This window comes from Lingula anatina, chromosome 3, assembly GCF_051362555.1.
Source record: "Lingula anatina isolate TDL-2025a chromosome 3, LinAna3.0, whole genome shotgun sequence".
Lineage (NCBI taxonomy): Eukaryota > Metazoa > Brachiopoda > Lingulata > Lingulida > Lingulidae > Lingula > Lingula anatina.
This window is the reverse complement of record NC_141769.1, coordinates 22,533,580-22,556,158: the sequence shown is the minus strand read 5'-3', so window position 1 is coordinate 22,556,158 and position 22,579 is coordinate 22,533,580. Positions and strand designations below refer to the sequence as shown.

At 34.7% G+C, this 22,579-nt stretch overlaps 2 protein-coding genes across 5 annotated transcripts in view; one reads left to right on the top strand and one right to left on the bottom strand.

Annotated features, from left to right (window-relative positions):
* LOC106154503 (histone-lysine N-methyltransferase SMYD3) overlaps nt 1-22,579 on the bottom strand; it is a 43,682-nt gene that overhangs the window by 3,885 nt on the left and 17,218 nt on the right. The gene's annotated exons all lie outside the window — the stretch shown is intronic.
* LOC106154502 (uncharacterized) lies at nt 6,620-22,123 on the top strand. The gene is made up of 9 exons (XM_013528865.2): nt 6,620-7,822; nt 9,199-9,916; nt 11,771-11,898; nt 16,256-16,350; nt 16,590-16,752; nt 16,991-17,054; nt 18,036-18,289; nt 18,636-18,795; nt 19,445-22,123. Exons 2-9 carry the CDS (start codon nt 9,508-9,510, stop codon nt 19,519-19,521), a joined length of 1,350 nt encoding a protein of 449 aa, XP_013384319.1. The 5' UTR covers nt 6,620-7,822; nt 9,199-9,507; the 3' UTR covers nt 19,522-22,123.

Genomic DNA, 22,579 nt, shown 5'->3' with positions numbered 1-22,579 from the left:
TGAAATCCAAGATGTTATCTAGAAGTGAAATGTACCTGTCATTTCTATTGTGGCTCATAGGCATGCACTTTTTGCCAGGACTGCTGGGATATATTTATTTAGTGGACTGGCCACCAGTGACTTATTAATTGGGCCTGTTGCCAGGCCAGGGGGAGGGGGCTCATTTTGAAAGTCTGCTCTGGGTTAAAATTTATTCAAGGAACATGAAAGTTTTGTGGAAAAAAGGTCCACTTTTTCAGACCACCTTGCCCCTTTAAAATTGCAAACTCTGTGGTTGTTCACATAAAATGATAAAAACAACTTCTGAACTAAACCAAAAACTAAACTTTGATGTGAAAAATTTTACAACATGGTGTGAAAGTAACAAAATGTCGACAGTGTTTTAAAAAAACTACATGTATGCTAATTACTTTGAGTCAATAATGGGAACACTTAAATGAAAACAGTAAAAAATAACAATGGACTTTAAATGGAAAACTGGCTGACAATGTGAGCTCTGAAAAACTACCAGGGACTACATGTGATTACCTATCATGGAATATTCAATATTCAGATGGAATATACAGAAAATTAGAAAGACAGTAGACAGTAAACTCCCACTTTTAAGAAAAATCAAAATCTATCTGCTTGTAGAAACGAGAAAACTTTTCTATAATGCACAGGTAACCCCTCACCTAGACTACTATTCCCCTGTATGGGACAGTAGTCCGAAAATCTATGAATCATATAAATGGCAGAAACGTTCTACTAGGTTAATACTAGTTATACATCAGAAACAGGCAAAAGCCATTCCTCTTTTAATCTTTTTAAAAAACTTAAATTGGCTCAACATTTATGAAAAAATAGATTCAAGGAAATTTACAATGATATACAAGTTTGGAAATGATTTAACACCTACATACATGAGTACTTTATTTAATAATATTTTATCTAATGTTACAAAGAGACAAACAAGATCTTCAACCAAAGAGCAGTTATATTTGCCAGGCTGCTATCACAAAGACCTTTTGGAGCTCTATACTTTTATGGAATAATCTTCATAATGACATTCAAAATTTGAAAACTTTGAAAAGTTTTAAATCAGCCAATTTAAATTTTATTCAAAATAGGATTGTTACTGTTGTTATTGTTAAATCTGTATATGTTTTATTGTTATTTTTAATCATCCTTTTTGTTTATAAGTTTTATAGTTCATTTAATGGTCTTAACACAATTTTTAATTTTTTAAATAGTTTTATTTATGTAAATTTACAAACCTCATGAGGGCTGTGGGGAAGATAAATTTTTAATTTATCATGTTTATACTCTCAATAGGTAAATAAATAAATAAATGAAATTACAATGACAAAAGAATTAAGAATCAACCACCCCCTAAGGGACTGCCCAAGCCCCTGTTGCACTAAAATTCCAAAGTGTCCATACACACGATGTTAAGTCTACCAATTTCCAATGTTTTAACATCTAACTCCTATGGTCTGGGAGGAGTGGTGGAAATTAATAACGCACAAATAGCCGAGATCTAAGTTAATTGGTGAGTGACATCATAAAGTTGGCCATATTTTCAACATGGCTTCAATTTGGAAATGTGTCTCTGGCGATAGCGAGGAGGAAAGCTTACAATGTTTGTTGAAATATCTGGCTACGACTAAAAAAGTGACAGGAAACGGAACAGGAAAAAGAAGAAATTGAAGGAGGGAATGAAAGGCATCTATATTTCCAGGAGACCACAGTTTAATGCATACAGTCAGATGGCTATCGGGAGTACAGGGAAAGAAATTGGAGTTATTCTCTCATCCTGCATCAGTATGAAAATTAGACAGCAATTCATACCACAACTACAAGGGATTTGAATTTTCGTAAAAATTATTTAGCTTAGTTTGTGACATGGACTGTTTACTTGTACTAGTGATAATACCTTTTAAACTTTTTTATTAATTTTTAAACTGATATGCAAAATAACATTTACAAGTCATAGAGTATCAAAGCCATCCAAATTATTTATTTAATCAAAGTATTGGTTTTTTAGATTGTTACAATTTCAACTTTAAAGATAACAAATAAAACATGAATATTATTAAGAGTAAGTGACTTGTTTTTCCTTAAATGGTTACTAGCTGTGACAGCAGTGACCAAAATAGGGTTTTTGTACAATTGGTGCAATTTTACATAATGACTGAAATGTAACGGTGTTTTTTATAATCTTTAGACACTTAATAAACAAATAAACATGACCTGAGATCAAAATATTAAATGTGTTTGATTTGGACAGTATATCGCTGGATTTGTGAAAATACACACCTGAAGACTAACCCGAAAACCTCGAATACAAGGCTAAAGTGGAAATGACACAGAGAAGGTGGTCCTGTGAGCATGTTCTCTGTCCACCATTTTATGGAGCATATGGGTACAGGTGTGCACATCAGTTTTGCTCGTGTTTTCACGAAAATGGGGAGAGTTCGAAAGGGAAAAGGACACTTCTGTGCAGCATACCTATTTACAAGCAGTTCTGCAAACAACATGTCCTTTCATTTATTCCTGCAATCAGCAGAAGCAAAAACAAGTAAAGACTTCATGGAACCCTACGACTTTGAGATTTGATGTTACGTGATACCCTCTGAAGTAAAAGTTACTGACAAATATGGAGAAAGAATGATTACCTGACGCTGTATCAATGATACATGTTCTGAATCCAGAAATTGCCCAAGCAGTCAGGTGAAATTGTGAGTGATAAACCATCGAGATATGCATACAGGAAAAGAGGGCTTTCAATGGTAAGTAATTACACTCCTTCAAATCAGTATAATTGTTAAGATATAAGGGATATGACAAGTAGAGCACACACTGTGACTACCATTTGAGCGAGCCGGTCACAAGTTCCCCTCCCCTAACATTTATAATTTGTCTATGACAATGCTGATAATGATATTGTCTCTCAGTTTTAAACATTTGAACAGGTAATTATATATGTCTGAAAAGTTCCTATTTTAAAATTTTATTATTTTCAGATGTTGCATGAGTATGAAATGGAGGTGTTCATTTTTCAAGTTCAGACAAGAGAAAACACACAAGCTATGGCTGATGTTGATTAGATAGGAACTGGAGAAGATCAATGGAATGTCCCAGGAGGAAGACTTTGTAACTGCACTAAACACCACTTTATGCCTAAAATTAATATGACAAGGTGATAACAGTGAATGCTGGCACACAAATATATTACTCTTGCTTTTTGTAATTCAGCATAATTGTCACACAGTTAATCAATTAAAGCTCATCTTTTATTTAGGTAGCTTTTAGAAGCAATGCATTATAATGAAAATGGATAAAGAGAACAGGCCTATACCAAGGACAGAGACAAGTGGAGTCTGGTAGCCTTCTGCAAATTTAAAAAGGTCAACTACACTGTGCAAGATATACCTGTGTATTGCACATTTGGTATGTGCCAGTATCTGTAAATCGATATCAGTTCACTATCTGAAGATGGATGCATTATTGAATAATTAGATGCAGGAAAAACTGATTTTTGGTATTTGGATGAAAATGAAGGGTTACCTTCATAACCTTCAATAACCTTCAATACAGCTTCAGTTGAAAAACCAGTCTGATTGGTTTATTTTTCTGGAAGTTATACTTTTTTTGGAAAATTATAATTCTTCACATATTGGCATTTTTAAGTTGTAACTTTGAATTTCCATAGGCTTGAAGACATTTGCTAGTCACATTTTCCGAATATCAATGATAATTATGCTTTATTATTAAAAACTGATGGTCTTTTTGCTGTTAAACATTAAGTAACATTGCATTAATTGAAGAAAGTCCTATTTTAGACACTGCCTATTTTAGACATAATGACAATGTAAGGAAACCCATGTTATACTTATGATTCTCAAACTTACTGAAAAGATTCATAAGACTGAGTTAGAAAACCAGTCTGATTGCACTCTCTTCTGGAAGCAATGTAGATCTTTATGAAATTTTCATTTTTCACATATTGGCATTGTGGGACTTACAACTCCCAAGGGTATGAAGCCAAATGGTAATCAAATTTTCTACATGTCAATGCTATGTTTAGTAGATCATTAAAAATTGGTGATGATTATGCTGAAAATTATAATGTAATATTGAATCAAAAATGACAAAAAAAAACTACTTTGTACACTGCCATGGCAAACTTTATGAAAAGAAAATGACTTATGTGACTTATAAGAATGATTCTTAGGACTAACATACAGCTCCTATGGGAAAACCAGTTTGATTGGATTGTCATTTGTTCTTTATAATTTATGTAGTTTTGTGTGAAACTTTCATTTTTCTCATTCTGGCATTTTCAAAGTGTGAACTTAATTAAACTCTCATGGGCCTTATGCTAGTTACACATTTCACTGACATCTGTATTACCTGTTGTTCATAATTAAAATTTGGTGTTCACTTTGCTGTTAAGTATAATGTATTATTGCATCAGAAGCCTATTTTGTGCATCTATATTTTCTGCTTTTTGTCTGTACTTTCACAAGTTTTGCTGCCTTGTTAAATGATCAACTAACAAAATTGTTGACACGGTAAAAATATCAACAGAACAAGTATAACTGTCCATTTTGCTAAATTTGTTCTATTGAACATAGTGATTTTGAACAAAGTGAAAGATTGAAGTTGACGAACTGCACTGATATGAATTTATTTCCACTTTTGACTCTTTATTACACAATGCATGATAACAGATTTACCATCAATTTATATAATCAACTAACAAAATTGTTAAGATGCAGAAAATGTCAAAAGAACACTTTTACATTTGTAATTAGTTCAATAATGAGACTATTAACATTCCTTAAAATAAATCTGTGGAAAAACCACTTACTAAAAAACAGTATAACTTCATCAAAACTAAACAAGATAAACAAGATAATTTCAAACCTGATCTATGCATTAGTCCTATGAATTAGTCCTGCAAGTTTTAATTAAAATTTCAACAGTTTTCACATTATTTGTATTATTGGATTAAATATGCTGAAAGAAACAAAAAAAGCATAATTTATGGAAAAATTGTCCTATCAAACTGATTATCAAACTTGACCTGTATTTTATGAATATTCATCAGTTTTGTAAATTTGCAGACAAAAGGCAAACGGTTTTCATTGTATTTGTATAATGGTGGATAAAATATTCTGAAAAAAAAGCAAAAAAAAAAAACAAAAAATAAAAAAGGGCATTACTTACGGAAAATGGTCCAATTAAGCAATTCAATTGATAAAGGACACCGGCCCATAGCAAATACATCACAAAGTTACAGTTCGACATTTTGCATCAGTTTTCTCTAGCATTCAAACCATGATAAATAAATCTAGCAAGGTTGTTCAGAGCATCAGGATTTTTTGTTTTCATCATAGAAATATAACAATTTGAAGATGTATTGTTAGTATTCAAATTAGGAATGTACTGAGCTCTCGATTCCTCATAACGTAAACAAACTAGTAAAAAAATGCTTCTCATCTTCAATTTCGGAAATATATTTCTCTAAGCAATATTTACACAACCTATCTACTTTTTGTAAATTTTCATGTCTACCAGTTTCTATTGCAAGTCTCTGATTTGAAGCTCTGAATTTTGTAAATGCTACTCTGTACTTCCTAATATTTACATCAAATAAATATTTTTCGGGTTCTAACAAACTCTTAAACAATGCATAGTTTTCACAAAGTTTTGGACTATTTTGTATGTTTTCAACCCAATTTTGTCTAGCGCAGTCCTTCAGCCTTAGTAAAAATTGGCTTACAAAGGTATTTATATCACCCATATCTTGTGCTATCCATGCATAACCAAAACCATACATATTAATTATTTGTTTCACTTTAGTCACCCAGTTAGTCTTTCCATGTTCATCTAGTGTACACAACATATTATAGCAAGCTCTGGGGTACCTCTCTGGTTCCATCCTAATCGATTTCAGCCAATACTTAATACATTGTATAGTGTAAACTGGATACAATGGTAATCTACCAGGTTCTCCGAGGACCATGACGTTTGATGTCCTTGAACTCAGCCCCAATAATTTTTAACAGAATTTATGTTGAACTATTTCTATTTGATCACATTTCTCGAAGCCCCAAATTTCAGCTCCATAGCACAGAGTTGGTACAACAACATGATCAAACAAATATAGCGACTGAGTCAAAGGCACGTCAAATTTTCTGATAAAGTATATCAGAATATTCATGGTTTTCTCTCCTTGCTGTGCTAGGGTACTCTTAGCTTTGCTCCAGGGCAAAAAAGCTGATAATATCAGCCCTAGGTACTTATAGTGGCTAACAATTTCTACCTCATTATTTAGGAATCATCTTTCATGTTTATTTAAATAACCACCTCATCTAAATATGATAATTTTTGTTTTATCTATGTTGATCATCATGCCATATTTTTTGCAGAAATTTTCTAGTTTTACTATAAGCTTTTGCAAGCTACCGACCGTGTCACTTATCTCTACTGCATCATCTGCAAAGAGCAAATATGAGATGTTAGGTGCATCTTCAATTACGAAAAAGCCTTTACAGTTTTCATCATTTCTTAACATATATACAAATTTATTTAGAAATAGAGAAAACATAAATGGACTTAACATGCAGCCTTGTTTGGTGCCTATGGTACAATCAAAATAATCAGATATACCATCTTTCATCTGTATACTTGACTTCAATTGTTTATACATAGATTGAATGATTTGGACTATCTCTGTATTAACCTTGTTTTCCAATTAAGCAGCATTTTATGAATATTCATCAGTTCTGTAAGTTTGAAAACAAAAGGGCAAATATTTTTCACTTATCATTATAACACTGAATGAAGGTGATGATACTGATGACGACAGTGATGACGTCTGTGTCTATACATAAAAACAACACAACCTCCAGTGTGGTCCTTGACTTCTCTACAAAACACAAAACACGAGTTCCCTAGCTTTAACATTTCCTGAATTTGAAAGAGTATTTGGTTTTAGCACATATAGCCATTTCTCCTGGAAAAAATACTCAGACTGACTCCAAAAAAGTTCAGTCACATGCTCTTTCGGATATCTGTTCAGGGAAAAAAATAGAAGTGATATATGATAAAAATTGTGATCTGTAGAGTGCAAACAGACAAACAAACAAACAAACAATCCAACTGACCAACATACCTTGAAATCTAAAAATTTAGAAGTAACAAGACCAAAACTTCTTTCCAGTGATAATAATAAGCCCGTATATACATAATGAACCAAGGCATTGCCATAGATATCAACTGGGGGATCTGCAATGGTTATTACTACACTGTAACTTTCTTTATTACAATTGCCAAGTAGCCTAAATATACATCAAATATACATCACTAAGGTTGGACGTGAAAGCAATCATTAGTATACATTTTAGTAGCCATGAACCAGCAACAACTCCAAAATGTCTGTAAAATTTACTTTACAGTTATAATAAGACCTAACATGAATGGGTTAATAAGTAACAACAACCATCACTTTACATAAATTGTTCTAACAAGATCAATCTAGCAAACTCAGTTCTTGATAAATCTTTATATGCAACTGATATGTAGTGCTCCTTTGACCAACTAAGACTTGTACTCACTCTCCCGGTAGTAATCTGAAGCATAAATTATTTACCAATCAGCAAAGACATACAGTGTACTTCATTTGACATCTTTAATCACATGATGCACAGGGACTTGTATGCATACACAATGATAACAGTGATAGAGCCACAAAGCCAATGGGACCGCAGATAGAGATAAGTGTATTCTTGTATTATTATAGAGAAGGAGTTTTAGAAACACCCCTAACAAGGTGAGTATTCGGCAGACTATAGTCTGTGACTAACTTACTCATGTGTGAACTGATCATGATGTGAACTGGAAACAGTTACATATATTAAGTTGGTGTGCTTGTTTAGATTTAACTACACATACAGCTTAAATCTTCACAAAAGAGAATGTATAAGGGGGAGGGCAAACATACACACTGTGGAAACACATTTATTTATACCTTGTAGGTCAATGATCCTGGTGTGTGTGTGTGTGTGTGTGTGTCTGTGTGTGTTTATATAATTTCAGGATCATAAATACAGCTTATAGAGTCCTTGCTCTACTAACTAAACATAGCTTCCAAATAAAATGATGATAGTTACACATCCAAATTACAAGATCGTAATTTTTGGCCAGATATAAGCTTTTTACCTAGGACTGCCTTAATTAATTTCCATAAACCCATCATACTAGCTGGATCGATCTAACTCTTCTGTGCTACTTGCTAATTATGTTAAAATTAGTGCTTTCAGTGTAACCAGCTTCTTAATTGCCTAGCATGCCTCCTTGAGCAGGGGTAATATTGACTATTATTAATAAAACCCTTGCAGCTTGAGATATTAGTTATGATCTTGCAGTATCAGACTTCAATAGTGTATCCATACTGTTCTGCCAATTTGATATATTCCAGCAATTATTACATAAACCACATATTTATGGTTTAATTGTTTTTCCACATTTATGAGAGTCTCTTAAAAACAATGAAAGTGTAACGACAATGTTGTAAATGTTAGCCAAAGAAAAAATCACATTTTGAAAACAATTTACCTGACTGATGGATTGCACCAGTCTTATTGAGCCATCACAGTTATAATAATCTTTTGAATGCACAGTAGGAATGGTAGATTTCAGAATTATATTGTTTGATCCAATTCCCAATCTTATTGTTTGTTTTTCAATGATAAATCACATGTATTAAAAATTTGGTTGTGTATGGAAACATTTGACCACTAAATGAATTTTCGCTATTGTATTCTGTTCTTGGAAGCTTGGTATTGAATAAAGACCCACCCATTTTTCTGTTATCTTACTCTTATTTCTCACTGCCAGGTGGTCATGAATTAAACAGATTTTTTTTTTTTTTAATTTTGAAGTGTATATATAATATAGGCATTTAGGTAAGCTACAGTACAGGTTTTAGAGGGGTTACCCAAGGGATGTTTTGGTTGTGATAACTGCACAAGTATTAACCAAGTATCAAACTGTGCAGCCAAACTGTAGTCATCAATCTGATCAACTGGGGCATGGACTGGTTAAAAACAATCTCCTTGTTACAACTATTTAAAAATCTATTTCAATTTTAAGTGACAAAAAAACATAAATATATATATATATATGTACCGACATATTCTCTTACAGCTGAAGTAGAAGTTACACCACTAAATTTCCCATGAAAAGTTAGATGAAAAGATTGTCATATGCAAGAGTTAAAACAAACCTAGGATACTGGAATATGTTTCATTTCCAAAAATGGAATACAACAAAATCCAGTCAACAAATAAGTCACATTCAGTAGGCAAGGACATATCACTTTCAACATAGGACAAATATCATTTTAATGGTATTTTAAAAATTCAATAACACATGTGAAACTGCAAGAGGAAGTTATTTAATTCACAAAAAGGATTGTATGCACTCATAAAAAAGATAAAACTCAAAGGGTATTATATGATGAAGCTTGATATCAGCCCAGTTTTGTTTTGCCACATTTTGATTCTTACTATTCCAATAATGCATGGAAGGAACAGCCATGATGATGACAACTCTTGTGCAAAATATGTGAAGGACAACATCACAGTGAGTGCAATATGGTATGACCTGCCACCCTTGATACACTTGGAAGATGACGAAGACAAAGAGATGAAAGGCCTACTGGCATCTCTTATTGACCAAGTCATGAATAAATGCTATGGAAATGTTACTGTGACTTATTGCCACCAGGGGTCAGACCAGTACAGTGTGTTACAAGAGTGGACTAATGAGACTATAGCAGTTCCAATGAGGAGGAGTGTGGCTGAACAGGTATTTCAGTTGCCAGATGATGATGTGCTGTTTGTCCCTCTGATCAAGTCACCAGGTGAGGAAAAGTCTTGGGTCGGGTATAGTCTCTGGTGTAAGCCCAATGTTGACTTAAGTTTCATGTTATCTCTCACATCAACATTTGGCTGAAACCCATCCACATGGAAAGGTTTCCTCCTTTACTGTAATATTTGTATGCCTTATATTCTTCTGGGCCCGGTTGCACCAACCGGTCATAAGTGAGGCGTAGCAGTTGCGCCGGCATAAACCAGGCACAAAATGCTATGCCCGAGAAAAGCCAGTTGCACCAAACTGGAATAGTGTTTACGTCAGTCTTAACTTAGTCGTAAATTTACACCTGCCAGCTAGGTGGTGTAAGTCGGTCGTAGCTCGTTTTCCACTATAGCTAGGCTGTCACAGAGAGCGTTTGATGGCAATTATCGTAGTTAACATAGAAAATGTGAGTTGTTATTTGTTTGTTTCTTCCACAAAACTTCCGTCTGTATAGTTGGTTTTTAAACTAATTATATATATATATATATATATATATATATATATATATATATATATATATATATATGTTTTACTATATATAAACATAGAGACGAAAGCTTAGGATATCAACATTTTAAAGCTCACATAAAATGTATTAGGTCTATTGTATTTCTTAGATCGCATTCACAACGAGTTGAGCCAGGCTTTACAAATCCTGGGGACTAAATATGGTGGACGTACATGGAAGAAAAAACACCTAATCTTTTAATAGTCTCTCCGCCTCTCACACGCCTCCCCATGTGTCGTCCCAATGGAGCCGAAATTTAATGACTGTACCCCCGCAGGGACGACGCATGGAGAGGAGTGTGAGAGGCGGAGAGACTATTAAAAGATTAGGAGGTTTTCTTTCATGAACGTCCACCATATTTAGTCCCCAGGATTTGTAAAGCCTGGCTCAACTCGTTGTGAATGCAGTCTTTATCTACATGATGTAAGCTCGATTGAATTAAATGATACCTCACAGTGTAACCATAGAAACAAGGTCATAAAATTGTCGACACCATTGTAAAATTTTGAAAAAAAAGCAATGTTGGCATTAAAGGTGCAATGTTTGCATTATTTTCAGGCTAAAACGTTTCAGAAACAAATGTGAAGGTGTTCAAATATATTAATAGGAATACATACTGCCTCCATCGCGTTTTTTCTCATTTACAACAGCATACTATAGTAGCATACTATAATAATACTTTGATTCGGAATATATTTACCATTTTATTGCTATATATCCAAGGCCACAGCAATGTTAACATATTTTAATGTTCTTATTTCTAAATCAAAATGGAATAATGTAGCTTATGAGTTTCTCCGTTACTGAAATATTCCTTTTGTGTTTATTTATGTCATCATTCCATTATGACTGCAGCTGAGAACTCCTCATTTGCCCAATTATACCATCCACTTATTGTTGGCCAGTGACGCAATGGAGCATTACTCAGGCATAGTTAAGACAATCAGGGAGAGTAAACCTGGCGCACGGATGCCAGGCGTTGCGGTTTACGACAGTCGTAGCCAAGTAAATTTACGCCCTGTTGGTGCAACCGGGCCCTGTATATTAACCTGTTTGAAAAGTCATCCTGTCATTAAAAATTAAGGATTTTTTCTGTCCTTTAGCTCTCTCTCCATGCAAATCCACCAATAAAATCAATAATTAGATCTGCAAAAACAATAATTGGTTACCCCCACCCCTCAAAACACACACACACACACACACACACACACACACACACACAACACACACACACACTCAGAAATTCTAAATAGCAAGTAAGACTCTTTTTTCTTTAAAAAAAAACAGGAAATGTTTTCATTTTTTTATTCATTACAACTAGCATACTTAAATGACTTGTCTTTTTTTTAGGTTTCATCTACTTAGGAAGACAAGATGAAGACATAAATCCCATAGGTGCTGCAATATTCCAGGCCTGGCCATTAGCCCTCATTATCCTTCTGGCCGCTTGCTTTGCTGGGATCATTATTTGGATTGCAGTGAGTGGTGAAATTGTTGAAGGGATTAAGCATGTGTGTTAGTTTTTGTGTGGGTGTGGGGGGGGGGGGAAGCATTGCAGATCTTGCAATACATATGTACATTATCATTTTAATAAAACTAACCATGTGGTTTGCTAGTGTTTTACTTCAAAAGTTGGCAGATAAATATAAAAAACTGTTTCTATTATTATGAATTAAGTATCGATGTGTAAGGGCTCATTCCCAATGAAACTTTCATGCAACGATCTATCCACTGAGACTATTGCTAAATGCAATAAGATTAACAGATTGACATTGACATGCCTTCTCCAGGTGGTGAGTAGGATGCAAAAAAAGCTGGTGATTAAACAAGTAATCTAGAGGAGGAATGTTAAATTTATTAATCTGATTGCAGAGTTGGATCAATCTGATCCTTAAGATATATTCTAATTTTAATAAAGGGTTACAGGAGGACATAAGATTGTGCCGAAAATGTGCATCATTGGATGTCAAATGGTGTAAGACGTGAAGCTGCCTGGCCATTTTAACTGGAAGTACACACTAGTGGAGTGCAAAGTTGAAGCAGATTTTCATATGGTAGCTTGATATTTAAAGGACAATAGACACATAAAAATCCATTTCTTGAATTTTAAAGATTCAGCACTCAATCTATACGCTAGAGGTATGTTTTAATCGATCCCCGCCATTTAAGAATTATAAAAACAATCTATTAGTAGAAAAAAAGCGTTTTAGTAAACCTCACCTCAATATGCATAAATGAAGCAACAGATCTGGGTCACGTGGTACTGCGATGACAATGAGGATAAAGGTCTATGAGACTTAACTGAGCTGCATGGTGCATACAGACAGAATAGTTTAGGAAAGTTGTGTTGAATGGAGTTGAGCAATTTTCGTTATGCCTCAGTGTGTTGCCGTGGGATTCATCAAAATTGCAGCACTCCTTGACAATTCTTTCTTTGTCTGTGACTGTCTTCCGTGACTTACTAACTTCGGTGACAATAGTTGCGATGCTCGAGATCTTGGTCACCTCAGGTGTTTTAGATCATATCAAAAGCTGATAGTCTTTTAGATTAACTGTCATCAGCTGGCAAGCTTACTAATTGCTGATGCATTTTAAATGCATTGCAGTTGACCAAGAGCTCGTTAACAATAAAACCTGTTAATTATGCACCACTGCAATTCCCAAGCCAGGTAATAACAGGTATCAAACTCGTCTTGGTGGGCTTTCATATTTTTCAATATATCTCATTTATTTCATGAGGTTATTTTATTGGTATTTGTAAATGACGTTAAATATCAATATTTAAACAATTAAGTTCAAACACGGTCGCGAACATTAATAGAAGAAATTGCTCTCAGGGTATCTTGAAGCATGCGTATGCCCAGGCATTACTTCCGTGGAAGAAAACGAGCGGTATTTTAAAGAAAAAATGGGAACTGCTGTAATAAAAAGGTTCGTAATCCTAATTTGTTTATGCTTTGAGGATTTGTTTCTGAAGGTTATTTCATCTGAAATATTAAATAATTTAAAAGATTTATCATTTTATAACTTGAAACGCAAATTCTGCGTCTGTACGCAAAACTTTTTGCAAATTTGTAAGCTTTGTCAAACTCAAAAACATGTAGCAGATCAAGGTAAAGGAGCATTGTTTGCTACAAGTAGCATGGAAGAAATCATTAATTTTATGTGTTTACTAAATGTGCAGTTTTACATACGTTTAAATTATGCATGGAGATTTAACCTGGTAAGGGATATAAGAAAGCCACAAATGGATTTTTTAAAAGAATGTTGGGTGTAAAAAAGAGCACTACTAATAACTTAGTATATTATGAAAAGCGGGAGATACCCAATTCATTTAAGTATGAAGCTACAATTTTTTTAATATTGATTTAAATCAGCTCTTCGAAAAATTGTATTATAACACCGTGCTATAAAGATCTACTCAAGAAATAAATTTGCTTGGGTAAAATTGAGTACGGAATGAACTGGAGACACTTGGCTTGTCATTAAGTTTTCACGAAAATATGTCAGATAACATTTTACTGTCCTTGAAAGAGTAAAGATTGAAAGATAATTTTAGACAAACTTTGACGGGGGAAATATCCACAAAGAGTAAAGAGCTATTGCGCCAATATCTTGTTGAAAATTTTACACTGCAATTCTATTTAAATAAGCTAAGGAACTAATTGCCAAATTTAGACTTTCATCACATAACAGGGGCGTAACCAGACCTGCAAAAATTGTACGTACAGATTTTGAAAAATAACAAGCACGTACAGCAAAATGTAGACTAACGCAAAACATGAAGGACAGCGTAGTCACAGCAAATATACCTCATATACTAGTAGCAGCTTAATTTCCATTAATAATAAAATCATCATTTAAGTCAAAAATATTCTCGCGATTTAATAAATATTCTAATTTACCCAGAACCGTATATTTATTTAAAAGGAGGCTAACTGAAATATAGTTTTATTATTTGTTTGTGAAAATTGCCCATGTCACCCTGTTAGTTTGGAGGTTTAAGCTGGATCAAGTCCATGTTAAAATTCCTATGAAGCTGTGCAGGAAAAACTCTTCCTTTGTTTCTCTAGCTCCTCGATAAACCTGGTGTTCAGATTTTATCTAGTACCCCCAGGTCTGCGGGAGCTGCTCTTTGAAACTAACGCACAGGTAGATTTTTACCTGAGATAAATATCGCCAGCGTGAGTGCGTTCGATACTCGCAAGACAAAGGCTACAGGAGAATTGAATGCCATTTAACCCTCTAATTAAGAGGTAAAGGAAGTTCCAGTTAGATGGATGATTAAGATATGACTTGTACAGGTAACAGGCATTGTTTACCTCAGTTAAATAAAAGTATGCAAGACGGGTGTCAGTGGTTTAATTAAATAAATTGAATTTCATAAATAACATGGACATCACATGCAATAATCAACAGTACCCTAAGTCATTCAAATGCAGTGTTTTATACAACTTGGGATAACCATAATTAAATGCTTGTTAAAGAATTGAATAGACGGGAAATGGTTTTACACAGCTTCACAAGGATTTAGACCCCTCGGGTAAGAGATTTGAATGAGTATGAGCTTTTATCAGAAGCCAGAAAAGTCATGTTACAGGTAGACAATGCAACTCAGTTTGACAGCTAAGCACGCTCTCTTCCCCCGGTAGCACGATTGTCATCATCGGACCATGTGACCACGTAGCTCATTAACTCCCAGGCCAAGCAAATAGGACGTCTTTTAAAGCCAAAAATTTACAAAATGACCTTTTAATCAGTGTATTTGGATAAAGATATCATTAGTTGGGCATGTTTTCTGAAGAATATGTTCCGTTCAGGCCATTCTGACGGCATGGCCATTGTCCTTTAAAGGTACATACGAACGGAGCATCGGTGGAGTGTGAATTCCCAGTAACACATGTAAACCACTTCTACCAGATTCTTATATGACTCAAATAAATTCGAAAAGCCAAGGGATAAACTGAATAGATCACTCGATCAGCCATAAAAGACCTTTAGACTGCTCCTTTCTTTAAATTTTTGGTTGTAAATTTAACCTACTTTTGTGACCTACTTTCCTGCCCCATTGACATTCAGCTTAGAGAGCCAGCAGAAAAATCCGTTCAAACATCATTTTCGGGTAAAATTAAACAATGCCTTTTGGTAATTCTCTTAGTTATACTACTTGAAACTATATGCTGGCATTTGTTTGGTTTTTGTGACAAAAATTGACTTTGTATGCATCTTTAACTATCTAAAGATTTGTCACAATATTGAAAAAAATATATCATGGTTTGGTACAATTTAACTATTAGTTGGGATCTTACCATAAAACACCAAACAATAATTAGATACGGGTATGTCACTTCGCATACATGCAAAAATTACATGTGACAGCATTTACAGCCTCGCAGGATTTTTTTCTCATGATGTTTTTTTGTTGTGCTATCGGTCGATGCAGCAAGTTATTAGAAAACAAGATAACTGAAAATAGCACAATTTTGCACCTTCAAGCTTCGTTACATATTTTCGTATCATATATCCCATATTTCTACAAGTATTCTGAGCTCAAAGTGCCAAAAGAAAAATATTATCTTACCATGGTGCCAAAAAATCTGCTTCAACTTCACATTCAAGGCTCCACTCTTGTGTACTTCCAGCTAAAAATGACCAGGCTTCAAGTCTTTCCCCATTCGACTTCATTTGACATACACACTTCCAGCACAAGCTTATCTCCTCCTATACCCTTTATTGTGATATTGAATCCACTAGATTGAACTTAGTTACACCCCTCAACACAAACCACTTATGACACATATAAATATTTACCTCTATTTTTATATATTATATAAGGACAGGCTAAAGAATCCAGAACAATTCCCCAAAAAATTCAGCAGTGGATATGTGGAAGGCATATGGTGGGCCTTTGTTACCATGACAACAGTAGGGTGAGTAAAAGCAAGAATGCTGTACAGCTGGCCACACGTTCAAAACATTCCGACACTTGAAGTACATGTACATGTATGTCACAGCTTGGCAAGATAGTGAGATTTACACATGACAGTTAAATCAATCAAGAGGCTCAATTATCAAAATTCAAAACATTTTATTTTACATTAAAGGGGAACAAAGTAAAAAAAATGCATTTTATATCCTGCAGGTTGCTCGTTTTATATTTATTTTGCAGCTATGGAGATGTTGTCCCTAAATCCCTCTTAGCTAAATTCTTTGGTACCATCTGGATCATGACTGGCATTGTTCTTGTCACATGTTTTACTGCTACATTAACTACATCACTGTCAGCTGACCAGCTTGCCAACAATGTCCCTATTGATTTAAAAGGGGCAATGGTAAGACATTACTGTTTTTCAGCACATTTTGAGATATATTCAATTCTCAATTAAAAAATATATATATATTTACAAAATTATACAGTCATATTGACCTGAAAAATCTTAAGATGGCAATACAGTGGATTTTTATTTTTTACTCTGACAGACTATACACATACTGTTGAATCATAAAGCTTTGATGATTTACACTTTTTGCATTTTTGTTGAAAGTTAAATATTTGTTGGCCTATTTCAGGTTGGTGTATTGGATGGAACAGAAGCAGCCATGTTAGCAGAGGGACTTGGGGCCTCCGTGACAGGTAGGTTTAGGCATAACATGGCTGGCAATGCATACACACACAGACTTCTTAACAACAATACATGTCCCTCTTATTAATCCACATTTTTTGTTCTGACTTGATAGATCTTCGCATAATTTTCCACCAAAACATAGCCATTCATCCCCCTTCACAAAAAACAAGCCAAAATGACAAATGTACAGTCAACCTTTATGAGAAAATATCCTGTGCACTTATTAATGCATGCAGGTACTACATAGTTATTGAAAGTTTTATAGTTTTATTAATGAAACACTTGATCTGTACACTAGAAATGATTACTGCAAATTGATTACTGCAAAAATGAAGCGACAGTTCTACTCGTTGTATGGCACTGTGACACAACATGAGCTGATCAGCTAAGAAATGTACATTAATGAAGTTTGGAAAGGTGTGTTAAATGAAGTTGAAGAATGTGAGGCAATATTTAGAACAGATGTGTAAGACCTCACTTGAAAGCAATGTTGCTAATCCCCTTATGGTCTCCCTGCCTACCCCACACACCAGCCCTGCAGGGAAATAGCAATAAAAACCTTGTACATGTAGCAGAGATTTAGTTATTTATTGTTAGGCCCCTGCAGGCCTGGTGCATCTGGTAGGCAGGGAGTCCAATAGCAAATTATGCGGCATCACTTTCAAGTGGGGAAGGCCATACTTGATCTGCGAACCAGTTAGCATCTATTATGAATGTGGCTCCAGACACAGACATTGATATACTTCAGTGTGTTGCAGTTTGGTGCACTGAACTGCGCATCAAAGGATCAGGGATTCAAAAGTTTTCCTGAAGCTGAAAATGTCCATATAATAGGCCGCTATTACAGTTTGCATCTTTTGATCTTGTCAAATATATATATATATATATATATATATATATATATATATTTAGATGTAATTTATGTCGTATGCCTTCAATTCTAAACGTAACAATAATTTAATTATTCTTCCCTTTCTCAATTCATGTAGTGTGTGACAATGTTGTTTGTCTTATGAAGAAACTACATGACAACGCAAACATCACTGGTATAATGCTAGAATTTCACACAGCTTTACACGAATTACACGGAGGGAATCTTCAGTATGTGAAGATGATCCCACAAGAGGCTATGCTGGGCTTTTACATAAGGAATGTACCCAGAAGTAGAACCAAGTGCTTTTCTAAATATATCCGGCAACACCAGCAAAAGTTTGATCCTACAGATGAGCCAGGCAAGAAAAAGGTAAAATTTCTGTGTGAATGTTCACATATATCAGACCTTTCTAATATAGTTATCTTGTTATATGCTAATGTTTGTTATATTCTTTGTTATATGCTTATGACACACTCCTTAGCAAAATGAAAAGTTTGCAGCAATATTGCAACCAGTCTGACATTCTGCTAAGGGATGTTTTCATTGTTCTCACACCATACAGTGGTGTTCAGTGCTGCTGATGGCTTCTGTGTGACAGTATGGCTCGATTACATAATTAGACTTTAAATGCTCACTTTAACCCTCACATTTAGCCTTAATCCTGAAGGTCACGATAAGGCTACACTGTATCATAATTATGGAATTTCAATTTCAGCACTGGTCAGGAAAGTCTGCAGATGTTGCCAAGTCCCTGATGGAGACAGGTGCTACCTTAACCATCTTAATTGCTGGTTGGGCTTTATGGCTGTTTATTGTGCTGGTCATCCTAGCATGGGAATGCATTCACAAAGGCCATTTCAGGAAGGAAAAAAATGGTGGGCAACTGTTGATGATTAAGATTCCATGTTATAATTAATCTATTTCATTAAGGTTACAATGGAAAAGATACACAAAAAAGGACCTTTCCAAATAAATTAGCAATTACCTTACAGTACCTTATTCATGTCACGTTTTGATCATTTTTGACTGATCTCTGCATCTTTTCATTGAATGGCATCTTATATTTGTGATACTGTTACCATTGTTGTAACTATCTAAACAAGACCATAAAATCACTGAACAGTAACTTTCAATTTGTTTCTCAATATTTAGATTCTATTTTCCCATTCATACTGATTTACTTTCAAAAATCAAATGTACACTACCTGTAGGTCCTTAATACAACCACCTTACTGTTTAGATAGGACTGAACTACCCAAAATTGAAATTAATCTTTAAAATTTTTATACAGATCAAGTGTTTCATTAATTTTATACTAACAAGCTTGCAGAAAGATCTCAGTGTGGCTCAGACATTAACAAGATAGGTTAGATTATTCATTATCTGAAGAAATATATGATTTTTGTATAGTTTAAAATGACCTAAAAGCTTGCCTAAGGCTATTAATTTCACATTCTAAATCTATATGCTAGTCTTATGGCATAACTGTCACTTTAATAAAAATATATATCTATGTTTTTACAGCTTCTGAATCTGAGGAAGCTCCAAAGAATCGATCTGGGAGTCAAGTTAGCACAGTTTCTATGGATCCATTCATATAAGATAGGGACATAACTATTTGACTTCAATCACAAACTTGTAAGCTGTAAGTGGCACTGGTGCTAACAATGTGCAGTCAAGAACAGAGGATTGTTGTTGTTTTTTTAATTAAGAAGAATGGACATAAATAACTTGTCCCTGCACTTGTACACACGAAGTAAGTTGAAACGTGCAATGATGATAAAAGAGACCAGTCAGTGGCTTTCCAGATAACTGTGCAATGGTTGTATCTGTAGTGTGTCCTTAAAACTGACATGGCCATGACTGACATGGTGCCAATCTTCATCAATTTAGATATTTCCTCTCTAGCATAGATTGTGTGTGCCATTGTTGCTTGTGTGCAGATGAGAAAGAACCTCTGCAGGTGATGCTATATAAGAAAAAATGTAAACTAATTTTAATGGTTTCTTCCATTCTTTATTGCTCTACAACCACATACCATATTCAACCATAGACAACTACAAGAATCAATTAAGCATCTGTTTATGTGCAAAAGGACACTTTTTGAATTGAATAGGTGAAACTGACAAAGCATGCCAGTGTTTACAATCTGGATGAGTGGAATTTATTTGCTTTTTGGTTTTCATTTGAAAGTATATATAGCGAATGTTTAAGGTGAATGCATATAAAATGTAAATCCATTACATTTTGCTAAAAAACAACATTTATTTCGTCCATATTTTAGGGGGTTCCATTTGTATTTATAAATCTTCACTTCAGGATTTTGAAAACAGAATTACAGGACTTAACCACAAGCAAGAGGATTTTCCATCATAGCATACAGTATACTAAAATTGCACCTGTAATCAGAACGCTTATTTGGTTTATTATTGTCTGCATTCAAAGCACTTGCTTACTTGGAGGTAGTCATTGTTGCAAAAATGCACAAAACGTTCTGCGCATGTGTACATAGACTCAGAAAATACACAAAACTGTTTGTATATGTGCAGTTAAGCTTGATGTAATCTTCGGCCTGGGCTTTGGATTCTTTCAGCAGACTTTGCCAAAATCAATATAGGCCAACAAATTTTTTCTTTAAAGATTTCCGGACTAAAAAAATATATTTTCCATATTGATTGCTCAAACTTTCAAATTTCCAGATTAAATAGACAATTTCTGGATGGGTAGTCAGCTCTGTATTTATAAGGCCACCCCATGTCTTCTTGTAAACATTTGTGTTTATGAAGACTAAGAGCGCATTCTCAACGAATTAAGCCAGGCTTTACAAAGCCAGTGACCTAAAAATGGCGGACGTACATGAAAGAAAAACCGCCTAATCTTTTAATAGTCCCTCCGCCTCCCCACACGTCGTCCCTGCGGGGTACAGTAATTAAATCTCGGCTCCGTTCGCCATGCGGAAGCTACCTGAGAAATATTAAGTGCGCATGCTCATCAGTTAAACTCGTGGTGAAGAAAGCATGACGGCTGAAGGCGATCGAAGGAAAAAAGCTCTTCTGTTCTATTATCTTTGAAAACAGAGACGAAAAAGGAATAATTTGGCCCGTAGAGCAGCAATGAATCGACTATCTACGGAGATAATATCACCAGAGATATACACGGAAATATTAATGTTCGGAGCCGAGATTTAATTACTGTATTGTATTGGATTAATGTGGCAGTCTAAGGTTGTTCTAGGTAGTTTTCAAGTTTATCAACCCGGTTTTAATATCATTTAGCGATTTTACGACAATCGTTTACTATCCAATCAAGGTGACAGCCGAGCGTGGTCTCTTCAGCTCTCATACGCCTCCCCACGCCTCGTCCCTGCGGGGGTACAGTCATTATATCTCGGCTCCTTTCGCCATGCAGAAGCTACCTGTGAAATATTAAGTGCACATGCTCATCAATTAAACTTGAGGTGAAGAAAGCATGGCGGCTGGAGGCGATCGAAGAAAAAAAGCTCTTCTGTTCTATTATCTTTCAAAACAGAGACGGAAAAGGAATGAATTGGCCCGTAGAGCAGCAATGAATCGGCTATCTATGGAGATAATATCACCAGAGATATACACGGAAATATTAATGTTCGGAGCCAAGATTTAATTACTGTAACCCGCAGGGACGACGTGTGGGGAGGCGTGTGAGAGGCGGAGAGACTATTAAAAGATTAGGCGGTTTTTCTTTCATGTACGTCCGCCATTTTTAGGTAACCAGCTTTGTAAAGCCTGGCTTAATTCGTTGAGAATGCGCTCTTAAGACAACAGCGCTAATCCCAGCAAGGACAACGCACAGTCACCATCTAAAGTGAATGAGTTGAAAGGGTGGATTAGGCTTTTTTCTTTTTGATGTTTGACTTACAATGCCCTTAACTTATTCTCAAACTTAGAGTGAGGTAAACACCATAGTTTGTTAGAACAATAGAATTTATAACTAGCTTTACATAATGTTATTGATTTTCTTGTTGGCAGTTTGTTTTTGAAGGAAAAGCTAAAACTGCATATTCCCAAATAAGAACAAATTTCAATTTGCTCTAGGGTGATTTAAACTTTGGCTGGATTTCTCTCTGGCCTGTGACATAAATATCCTTATACCTCAAAATAGTGTATTATTTATCATAGTGTTATTGCCACTTTGATATATGATAATAAAATTCTATATAAACATTGATTATTTCTCATTGATGGATATAAAAGCAAAATGTGTATTGAAGTATTTTGTTTGACTTGTGTAATTGTCAATAGCAGTGCATGTATATGTATCTTGTATTGGTGCATATTAAATAATCAAATGATAAGGGTTTTACTCTAAAACAGCACACTCCTAATGAAATTTAAAGCTTGCTGTACACTCAATGCACACAACTTTTAAGCAAAAGCATAATAAGGAAGCAGTGATAATTATGCAGGTAAATGTTGTTTAAGGGGGGTATGTAGGTTAGAGATTTTCTCTTAAAATAAAATAAATTAAATTAAATAAATTATAATAAAGGTCTTAGCTTTTTTAATTCCTATCACATTCACTATCACATTTGTATCTTCAAAAATCTAATTATGCATGAAACACAGCTCCAACTTCATCGTGTGACGTAATATTGGGGTTTGGGGGACAAAAACACCATTTTTA